The following is an 11,141-nucleotide window of genomic DNA, read 5'->3' as shown; positions in this document are numbered from 1 at the left end:
ATATCGATGTCAAATCTCTTAGGCTCGGTTCCAGTGTTTCTTCCAGACTTTTTTCTGCGGGGGGGGGGGGGGGGGGGGGGCACTTGAAATTTTCGGGAGGGGGCGGACACTGTTAAAAGTATATATTTTCTATATCATTTCCAATTCGTTCGGGGGGGGGGGGGCGGTAGACTTTTTTTAGGCCCCCCCCCCCAAAGAGATGCTTGAAAGAAAGTTAGAAACTCTGCTCGGTTCCCATCTGAGGCTTGACCCTAGTTGAGTTTTATTCAGTTACGACATATTGACCAATCCATTGGCTACATAGGCGCAGCTAGTGTTTCTTCCAGACTTTTTCTCCGGGGGGGGGGGGCACCTGAAAATTTCGTTGGGGGGGGCGGACTAAAATTTCCGGAGGGCGGACACTGTTAAAAGTATATATTTTCTATATAAATTCCATTTCGTTCGGGGGGGGGGGCGATGGACTTTCTTCGGTGGGACGGAGCCCCCCCCCCCCCCTCCGAAAAGATTCCTGGAAGAAAACATGGAATGGCTGCGGCCGCCGCCTCAGGCGCCGACCCTAAGGAAGCGCCAAAAAGGAAAGGGAAAAAATAAAAAAGCTCATTCTTAGCAGGGGTATTGGATTGTACATAATTCCTAATTCCGGGGTAGTGATTTATATATCGTTCCGAATAGGTCGCTACGCTCTGATTGGCTACATTGACCAATACATCTTTGACCCTAGCTGACCTCAGTCAGTGTCCATGTGAGTTGAAATAAGTCCTCACGTCTCAGCGGCAACAGCTTTGAGATAAATACCCACCTCATTTGACCATAGCCCATCGCTCTTGGCCCAGGTGAGATTTGACATACTTGTTCACCATCAAATTTTTACCTCGCCTTATTGCGCCACTTGAGTGGATGGGTCTGTGGACCGACACCATGAGTTGCCGCATCGGGTGACACCCGACCTTGTAACACCCACTAACTTCGCCGACTTGATTTTAAATAGGTCTCGATATGTAGGTTTTACGACTATTATGTTTAGAACCCACCGGTATATAAGTGTATATATATATATATATATATATATATATATATATATATATATATATATATATATATATATATATATATATATATATATATATATACAGTGGCGTCGCTAGGTTGGGTATCACTCGGTGCGGCACTCCCCCCCCCCCCCAATTTTCTTTTCTTCCATGCAAATATTGCAGTTGGTGTCACATATCCCCCCCCCCCCCCCACCAGGTAAAAGCTTTAAAGTTTTCATATTTAATACTAACGATGTTTATCTATAGCAAGTTGTTAATACAGCTGGGTGTAGTATTGTTATGGCTATAGTTTGGATGTTTACGTCATGGTGTCACACCACCCTCTCCCTGTCTGGGGCATCATTATGTACTTAAAATACGTTTAAACTCTAGACTAATTAACTATTCATTGAACTGGCAAAAAACATTTTTATTCTATAATGTGTCCCGTTCCCCCCCCCCCCGTCCCCGTCCCCTTAAATGGTTTCATCGCGTGCGTTTCGCACCCCCCCCCCCCACCCCGCCTCGCGACGCCTCTGTATATTTATATACAGCTCTCTCTCTCTCTCTCTATATATATATATATATATATAGGCCTATATATATATATATATATATATATATATATATATATATATATATATATATATATATATATATATATATATATATATATATATATATATATATATATATATATATATTGGGTATAGGTATATACTCTTGCCCGGAACGGTGGAATAAAACTAAGTGGAACATCTTATTCATCTTGATTATACTCTCCCCTTAACAAAAAGGTGATCCAGAGCCCTTCCCATTCGCCTATGATTAATAATAAATTTAACGCACTGTTTTCGTGGATAAATATATTAAGGGTTATTCGCTTTTTTATTTTTTCAATCGTAAAAGTCTTTACATTGTGGATTAAAATCTATTTACAGTACCATTTAGGACTATACTTTTTTACAATTTAAGTCAGTTGCCACGCACTCTGCTAGAATCTAGGTCTTGCCTAAAAATATCCTAAAATGTCACATGACTGTTCACACAAGTCCTACTTGGTTCAATTTTCCATATGGTGCTGTGTCGTCAAGTTATCTATTAAAAAGTCTAAAAACTGCTTATTCTATCTTATCAACGGAATATTTTGATTATCAGTGGAAAATTTAGTTGTTTTCTTATTTGAAATCAGGGCCCTATGCATTAAAAAAATGTGCAACACTGATATTAATATTTAGTCTAGATCTAATGATCACAACGTGTGGTGATATAGAGATCGACTAGACTACTAGACTACCCCGAATGCTGACACATTGCAAAACGTGTCGAATGATCGTAAGAACTCTTTTATCTTTCAGTGTTGTCTGCACTGTAAGTGCCTAGTCAACACAAGTCATTCATTGACAAGGATAGTTTACACAAACAAAACACATGATTTTAAAAGATAATGCCATGCATATGCACATTATTTGATTTAATATCTGTAAGTTGTTTTTTTTTAATCGCAATGAATGAATCACAAATCTTTTTCTTGTTACAACAACGTGTTTGTCATGTCACGTTGACTGGACTCTTTCACGAAGCACCAACCACGTTTGTAGATCATTTTAGAATCTAGATCTAGATCTAGATCTAGATCTCAGATGTTTTATGACTATACTGGATCTAGATCTAGTTATTAGTTTAATCTATTCCTCTAGATCTATCTAGATCTAGAGAGTTCAGATTATTTACTTTCACGTTCTTCAGATCTAGATTCTAGTCTAGTTATCTTGATTCTTGGTCAGTGGTGTTTTTTTTTAGCTTTTTTTGGAGGTACAGAACCCCACCAACTTTGTAAGCAGTAAGCACATTCATCATTCTCACTTAAGAACCTTCAAGTCAATTGGAAAAATAAAATGTTTTGTTTTTTCAAATCCTGAAGGTCTTTTTTTGCTGGTACACAGCGAACATTGTGTTCTTGTATTTTCCATTTCCATGCCACTTTACACTTTAGTGACTTAAGAAAGTGTTCACTTAGTTTTGCATTGGGTAGACTAGAATTGCTCAACTTGGAATTGCAAATCATGCAGTTAGTAGATCTACACTGACTCCCATGTAAATCCATATTGTACATATCCATGTATCCATCAATGGAACATCAACATATTTTTGCTGGCTTTAACAACTAGGCCTACATAAAATGTAAATTTGGAAGATAATTTTGTTGTTTTATTTAGGCCTATACTTTTATTTTCTAGATTTAGTAAAAAAAAATGGCATCTTTTGACAAAGCATTTTCTGCAATCAACATGGATGAAAGTGGTAACTATTTTCATTTGATTTAATTTGAAATTTTGTTATGATTGGTTCCATGTAAAATGTATAAAAGTAGGCCTAAGTGATTAGTTTTAGGAATATTAATATAGTCCCTACCATAGGGCCCTATATTGCCCTATGCCCTATATCCTTGTTTTAAAAGAAACTATTAGGCTTTTACTTCTTTTTTTTTTTTGTAGCCTTTGGCAAAAACATTCTAAATAATTCTCACATTTTAATTTTATTATAACATTTCTGCAATAGTATCTGTTCATCCTAGCAATCACTTTAAGTTTTTCAACTAAGTTAAAATACTAAATTTTGTAAAGTTTTTATAAAAATAGCAGCTTATGCTAATTTTTGTAAAATTTATTTCAATAACTTTAACATTTTTTAATCAAGGAATTGAAGCTCAAGATCTTGTGAGTTTGCTCTGCAGGTTTGAAGAAGGTAATTCTTGTCGTCTCATTTACTTTGTAGTTTTGAATGACTATGTTGGATGTCATACACATTTGTTTGTATCATGCCTTTTTGGGACCTGCTTTGATTTTCAACAAGATCAAATGTACCCTCACAACTTTTTTTTTCCCAGCGACCAGACCAGCAGATGACTTGAGCATCTCATCAGACAAGCACTTTATTAAAAAACAGTAAGATTTGTTACCCATGAAAACGTTTTAAACACTAATTATCATAGTTTTTTAACAATTAGTATGCTTTTATTTTAACTTATAACTTACATTAGTGATATTTGACATTTTATTTTAACAATATAAATGAGACCATGACTTACTAGTGTTACTGTCAATTACTTCAGGAAAATGATGTTAAAAGCAAGAAGTGCTGGAAACAGTCCTGGTATGCATTCACTCTCTAGCTTGTATAACTACTCACAATTTATTTTTTTCATTTACAAACTTGTCACTTTTTAAATAAGAATTTGCAAAGATTGGATTAAATTATCATTAATAAAACCTAATATTTTCTTGTTTGTTGGGCTGAGTTTTACATAACATATCAATTAAGACAAGTTTTGTCGCTTTATTATAATTTTTTTTTTCTTTTTTTTTAGCCATCACACCACCAGCTACTCCTCCACCAAATATTACCATCAAGAAAGTGCCACACCCAAAAAGCTTTCTTTCTGGTGTAGACAATTTCAAATCAGCAGCATCTAATGTTGTGTTTCCTTCAGTGAATAATGTGGAGCTGAGCGCCTCACTTTTAGGAAAAGGCAAAAAAACCTTCAAGATATTAAAGCTACCCACTCCAGGAGCGTCATCGGCCAGGACACAGCCATGTATTCAGGTTATTCTTCAAAATAAAACAATCCAGTCGTTACAGAAGAGTTCAGTGGTTATCAAGCCTGAACCTTTAGATTGTGTCCAGGCAGTAGCTTCACCTCCTCAGTTCAAAACACTTGCTGGTCCACTGCCTGCGTCTCAGTCAATCAGTATAGTTTCTCAGCCAGCCAACACAACTTCTCAGGTAGTCAGCGTAACTTCTCAGCCTGTGAGCACACCACACATAACATCTACTAACAAACAAGTTATACCAACAACTGGTAATTCACTTTTTGTGCCAGTAGTAAACATTGCTGTTACCACCCCAGTGATACAAAACAATGCTCAGAATCCTCTCCCATTGAATATCTCTATAATCAAACCAGAAATATCGCCCACATGTGTTAAGCCATCACCAGCTCCTGTTGTCAGCTCAGAGAGCTCTGATCATGACTATTGTTTCTTTAAAACTCATTGGAAAGACTCTGCAAACATTTCAATGCTCAAAACTAAGCAAGATATAAAACCTTTGAAAATAGGCACAAAACTGACAGAAGAGGCCTCTGTTCCCCTAGAGGAAACAACCCTCCCCCAGGATGATGTGCCCACTGTAGAGGAAGTGGTTGTAGAGGAAAGTGAGATTTTTATAGATGCCAATGGCAATGATGCTTTTCCAGTGAATGTGCCACAGACAGAAGAGGGAAGTGCAACAGTGAAATTTAATTCCTCTTCCAGGGGATCTACTAGAAAGCATAGTAGGAGATACCGCCATCATGCAGAAACTAATAACAATAAACAGAGAGAATTGAGTACTAGCCCTATCAGAGAAGATAGCGGAAACTTTTATGATAAAATTCCATCCTTCTACACTGCTCTTTCAATACCAACTAAACCAACCAAAACCAGTATATTTGCCAGTGCCACTAGCGCCATTGGCAGCACAGATCATTTGGACTTGCTAGATAAGGGTGAGGATACAAATGAAAGTCACTACGACAAAGTGCCTGCCCACAGACGCTGTTTTACTAACACTACCAAGGATATAGAAAGGATCCCGGAACTTCTGCTGGATGAAAATATTCAGTTTGACTTGGAGTCAGATAACTCTCTCTCTGAGCCGTGTAATGCTGCTCTACGCTCCCCTTACCACAGATCCCGGTCAGTGTCAAGACACTCCTCCAGAGCTTCCTGTCGTTCTGGCTCGTCATCTTCCAACTGCTCCACCTGTTCAACGTGCAGTAGCTTATCTTACTGTTCCACATGTTCATCAAGGTCCAGGTCTGTCAGTGCATGTAGTAGTAGAAGCACTTCTTCACGTTACAGCAGATCCAGGTAATGTGGAAATCTTTGTTTGAATATATATTATGATGCATTTAATTTTTTGATAGTTATAACAATAACTTATGATAGCCATCATTATATTGGTTAATGTAATTTAACTTTAAAATATTTACAGTGACACTTTTAGAATTTTTCTTTTTTGCTTTGAACTTTAAACACAATCAATTCAAATCTATAAATCAGAAAACGATAATTTGTTTAGGTCACCATCCCCACAACGTCGTCGTGATAGAAGGTTTAGAAGCAAAAGAACTAGAAGTCGCTTTACACCTTCAAGGTCTAGATCCAGGTCTCGCAGTCGCTATGATAGAGAACGATCCAGGTAAAGTATTTAAAATAATGCGCATTTTTCCTCATTGATTTTTTTAAGCTGCCTTATGTTTGTAATGAATTTCAGTTTTAAATTGTCTCCAACAAGAACTTCCATTTTGAAAGTTTAGCATTCATTTTTAAGAAGCAGGTTGTTGTAAATCAGCTTGGAAACTCTACACTAAGCCTGGCACATCTAGTTCAGGCACCTGCTTTATTTAACTTATGTGCAGCAGTTGCATCTACAAGATAGGCTCTAAAGGAATACTTAGCAATACTTAGTGCCATAAAGACTAACCTTTTAACTGATGTACAAAAACAAAGCTTACTGCTACTTCAATACATTCCTAATGTAATGTATACTTGTGTATTGAATTTCTACCTATTAGCTGCTAGTTTTTCACTAAAGAAATCTTCACAGGACATAAACACATACATTCAGATCCTTGGGTTTTTGTTTACAACGATCACTTCGTAAATTCTGTGACATGTGTTTTTCACGTATACACAATATTTTAGGTCAAGAACTGGCCATCATAGTAGACAGCATTCTTCTGCCCATATGTCAGAAAAGAAAAAAGCTAAAGAAAAGGAAAGGGTGAAGGCTATGGTAAGGACAATTAAAATTTAATTTAACAAGTGTATAAAATTACATTCTTCCAAGAATTTATTTGCCGTAACGATCATTGAACTAAAAAAAAAATGTTAAAATTCCAGGAAGAGAGGCGTATAGTGTATGTGGGTAAAATTCCAAATGACTACTCTAAAAGACAATTGTACCAGAGATTCCAGTGCTTTGGGGAGATAAAAGAAGTCAAGCTGAACTTCAGAGAACATGGGTAAATGTTTCTTGATTGCTTCATTCATTGGTGGGGAGGGGATCAATTATGTAATCATTGTGTTCTTTAAGTCTAATTCTAAACATTGATATCTTACAATTTGTTTTTAAAGATATTCATCTTCAAAATATCCTAAAAACAAGTCAATTGCCCAGTATGACAACACTTGTTTATTGCTAGTAGTTTGTTTTATACCAAAGTTTTTTTTTTTTAAATTTCAGTGACAACTATGGTTTTGTGACATTTGCTTATGCCTGTGATGCTATTGCAGCTAAAGAAAGTAAGTTCAAAACAATTCTGTCAAATAAAAATGGGTTAAAATTTAGTTTAATAGATTTCACCTGTGACATTATGTGGAACCATGATAAATAAAAGCATATAAAGATAAGTCTAACCAAATTTCTGATTACAAAATGATTACATCTTGGTAAAATTGTTTACAGGGGGTAACAACACCCAAGATGCTGTCAAGTTTGATCTCTGCTTTGGAGGAAGGCGGCGCTTTTGTCCAGATCAGTATGCTGATTTAGGTGGGTTCATTTCTTTGGTTCAAAGTTTTTCTGTCCTGAGCACAAGGTTTTGTAAAATAAATGGTATCCATTTTCAGAGTCAAATTCAAAAGTAAACATTGGCTAAATGTTCAGAACTTTCATAATGCAGATTATATTTTAAAGATAAGAGAGGAGAATTGTTTTCATAATGCATATTTTTATTACAAGAAGATCTTTGTTTTTAGTTTAAGTTGTTTTATAATTGTAGATGGCAACCAGGAAATAGAGGAGGAATATGCTCCCATGCCTAAGAGAACAGATGAACTAGATTATGCTGCTCTACTCAAACAACACAGTAGTCAGCAGAGGAAAAAATGATAGCCAGCTGAATAAGTTTTTCATGAATGGATGAAGCTTGTTTCATGGTAGACAGACAGCTAGGGAGAAAATGGTGGCCAGCTTAATTAAAGGTTTTACTAATCAATTGGTTAGTTAAGGTTATTTTATCCTAGCCAGTTTAGGATATAATGGTAACTAACAGGGATGGAAGTATTTAATTAACAAGTTGGTTTAGATTATTTGTTCGCAATTGGCAGAGAAAAGAAAATGGAAGCTAAGTGAGAAGTATATTATAAGCAAGTTGCTGAAGCTTTTTCCATTGTTGCCATCAAAGGAGAACATGGCAGCTAAAGTTTTTAACTAATAAAATTAGCAAACATGGTTATGCACAGCATTATGGACAAAAATTCCATTATATCTTGTTAAATAGAAATGAATCAAGTGTTTTAAAGTTTGTATTTCTACGATGGTTACCTTTTAAACATCTTTTACAAGCTTTTCTATTTTTTGTAATTGGCAAGTAATGAGAGAAATGTTTTCTTTGTTGATGTTATCTTTATCTGGAGCTGTACTACGTTAAAGATTCTTGTCCAGTCTGGCATTAGCTTTTTATTCTCATGCTGTTTTATCTACTAAAGCTAAACATTTGTTACTACTGAGCATTTCAAAATATGCACAACATTAGCTTCATCTAATGCCTTTAAAATATCCTTGGTACCTCTTAAACAAGCAGTTTTTAACTTTTTTTAATTTTAATATTGTCATTTTTATCTCGCTGCAACTAGATCAATGTATCTCAGGGTTTTAAGAGTTAACCAAGATTCTTTTTTTACTATCTTGGGAAAAAAATTTAAATGCTGAGATCTAACTTTTACCATATTTTTTTCGCTTTGAGATCCCATTTTTTTCTCCTTTGATAACAATTTTCTCCCATACATTTTGATTTTAGAGAACATTTTTATAAATATCTAATATTTCCTTAAATTTTTAATTTGCACCTGGGAAAGGTGTCCACGCAGCTTGTTTTGGGGGTTGTTTTAGGTGTTGAGTTAGATGTGAACAATTGGAATATCACAAAATCATAAGGTGCTTCCCTGGGTATTTTTAACACTGAATTTTTATTGTGCGTAACTTAGGTCAACTGTTGGGATATTTAACCAGCTGACTATTAACATGGTACAGTGCGGGGTAGCCTTCTACCTCAGTTGGTCTAGTTGCATTTCTCGTTTCCCACCTGTGCAGTATTTTACTACTTTGATACTAAGATTTTCTTTCAACTGTTTTTATAATAACCAGTTGCTTCAGTCACCTGACTGGCAATCCGCACATTTTTCATCCAGCCTTGGAAGTGTTCTAAGGACTTTTAAAAACTTTCTTGGGATTATAATGTTGGTTGTGCTGTGGAGTTACTGATATGTGAAGCTTTCACCTTCCTTTATAATTAATTCTGTATGAGTGTGTGTTACAGTTCAAACCAACCAGACATATCTAAGTAGATTTTTTTCATATTCCTGGTTGATGGATAAAAACTGTACTTTTTGGCCGTGTTAGTCTAGTCACTAGTTGACCCATGCTTTGGTCTGTCACTTTGTCAACAAATTTTGTTGGTGGGTCAGTACAGAGGTCAACAAATTTTGTTGGTGGGTCAGTACAGAGGTCAACAAATTTTGTTGGTGGGTCAGTACAGAGGTCAACAAATTTTGTTGGTGGGTCAGTACAGAGGTCAACAAATTTTGTTGGTGGGTCAGTACAGAGGTCAACAAATTTTGTTGGTGGGTCAGTACAGAGGTCAACAAATTTTGTTGGTGGGTCAGTACAGAGGTCAACAAATTTTTTGTAATGTGGGATTTTCTGTAATATTTTTTAATGTAGAGTTGTAAAGAAATGTAAAGGAAAAGAAATTCTAGAGTTAATTTTTTAGTGTCCAGGATTTAATGGTTTGGGTTCGTGTTTGGTATGAATAGTTTTTTTCACATTAGCACCCAACATTAATCTATGAATGCATAATTTTGTGTTAACAGATTGGTGCTTTTCACTTGTTTAGTTCAATAGCTAAGTTGGAAGCATTAATAAAATTTATTTTCATAATGATGTTTTTCTTCATTGTGAGTGGATGTGTGTCAGACATGAAGTACCTATACAATAGTTGATTCAAGTTGATGACCTTGATTTCAGAACACATAAAAATGTGTTGTTTAATCACAGATCTTTCTCGCATTTATTTTTAAACACCATATCTATACATTACTAAAACTGAAGTTTGTTTACATGTTTGAATATTTGTTTGTTTGTCTGATTTGGTACTGTATGGAAACTGCTCTATAAGGGGGGGGGGGGAGGCTGTAAAATAGTATGTAGGTAGAGAACAATTTTTGATTGCAGATAGACTGTTAATAATCACACATTTATTTAAAGACGTTAATTTAATTTATTGATTTATTCATAAGTAGATTAACCACATTAATTTTAAAGTTTTAGAACAATAGCTTAACTTTGAATAGTGACGTTTGATAACTCATTTTTTTGTTTGTTTGTTTTTTTTTATTTGTTATTGGGGAGAATCTGCATTATGTGTAGAGCTGTAAAATAGGATTTTGGGTGTTAAATATTGTTCCTTCTTAAACACACTGTTAATTACAAACTAATTTAAAGCCGTTAATTAATTTATTGATATATTCATTGGTAGATTAACCACATTAATTATAAAAGTTTAGAACAATGAGTATAGTAATAGTAAAAAGAATATTTTTTTTACAACGTTTTCAATTATTTATTCTTAAGGCCTATATGTGAATGATAAGGTTGACCATCAGGACCTCGCGGGGCACAGGGCAGGTGAAGTAGAGTTCACCTGTTTCTATGTTCTCAGCATATGAAGCGATACTGTGGTCGGAGCCATGCTCGGCCGGAATCGTTTTTTTTTAAAATACAAACATGTCTGAGACTTGGCGGGGCACTGGGCAGGTGAAGTAGAGTTTAGTAGAGTTTTTAAAATATAAAAAACGTCTTTTTGAATGTGGGGGTCTGGTTATTTTGGGATAAAAAGTGCTGGCAGACGTGATGACATTTATGGATGACCCCCCCGAAACCCACAGTTATCTAACTAGATAACGGGTAGTCTAGTTTATTCTAAAGGTAGATGAAAACAACGCAACTTTTTTCCTTAAAAATTCAGACTGAATACTCAGATGTATTATTTGTAATGTTAAC

The 11,141-nt window shown here is 35.4% G+C and overlaps 1 protein-coding gene across 2 annotated transcripts; it reads left to right on the top strand.

The window, feature by feature from the left end:
• Window positions 1-2,330: 2,330 nt before the first annotated feature.
• On the top strand, window positions 2,331-10,019 carry LOC131954274 (uncharacterized). Of its 2 annotated transcripts, none has more exons than XM_059317864.1 (12): window positions 2,331-2,366; window positions 3,272-3,335; window positions 3,732-3,779; window positions 3,922-3,979; window positions 4,147-4,187; window positions 4,402-5,944; window positions 6,156-6,275; window positions 6,782-6,872; window positions 6,980-7,101; window positions 7,323-7,381; window positions 7,545-7,631; window positions 7,861-10,019. In XM_059317864.1, exons 2-12 carry the CDS (start codon window positions 3,287-3,289, stop codon window positions 7,968-7,970), a joined length of 2,328 nt encoding a protein of 775 aa, XP_059173847.1. In that variant the 5' UTR covers window positions 2,331-2,366; window positions 3,272-3,286; the 3' UTR covers window positions 7,971-10,019. The 2 variants fall into 2 exon arrangements, with proteins under 2 accessions (XP_059173847.1, XP_059173839.1); XM_059317856.1 differs by lacking the exon at window positions 2,331-2,366 and adding an exon at window positions 2,394-2,514.
• Window positions 10,020-11,141: the final 1,122 nt, after the last annotated feature.

This window comes from Physella acuta, unplaced genomic scaffold (genome assembly GCF_028476545.2).
Source record: "Physella acuta isolate Inbredline_101_S28 unplaced genomic scaffold, ASM2847654v3 ptg000078l, whole genome shotgun sequence".
Classification (NCBI taxonomy): Eukaryota; Metazoa; Mollusca; class Gastropoda; family Physidae; genus Physella; species Physella acuta.
Note: the sequence above shows the minus strand (reverse complement) of the source record. Positions and strands in the feature narration are given on the sequence as shown.

Excerpts from the sequence above, each read along its gene's own strand:
- LOC131954274 (XM_059317864.1), top strand. The coding sequence starts at position 3,287 with ATGGCATCTTTTGACAAAGCATTTTCTGCAATCAACATGGATGAAAGT. Across the intron at positions 6,873-6,979 it reads AGGAAAGGGTGAAGGCTATG|GAAGAGAGGCGTATAGTGTA; the intron begins GTAAGGACAATT and ends TTAAAATTCCAG. Across the intron at positions 7,382-7,544 it reads TGCTATTGCAGCTAAAGAAA|GGGGTAACAACACCCAAGAT; the intron begins GTAAGTTCAAAA and ends AATTGTTTACAG.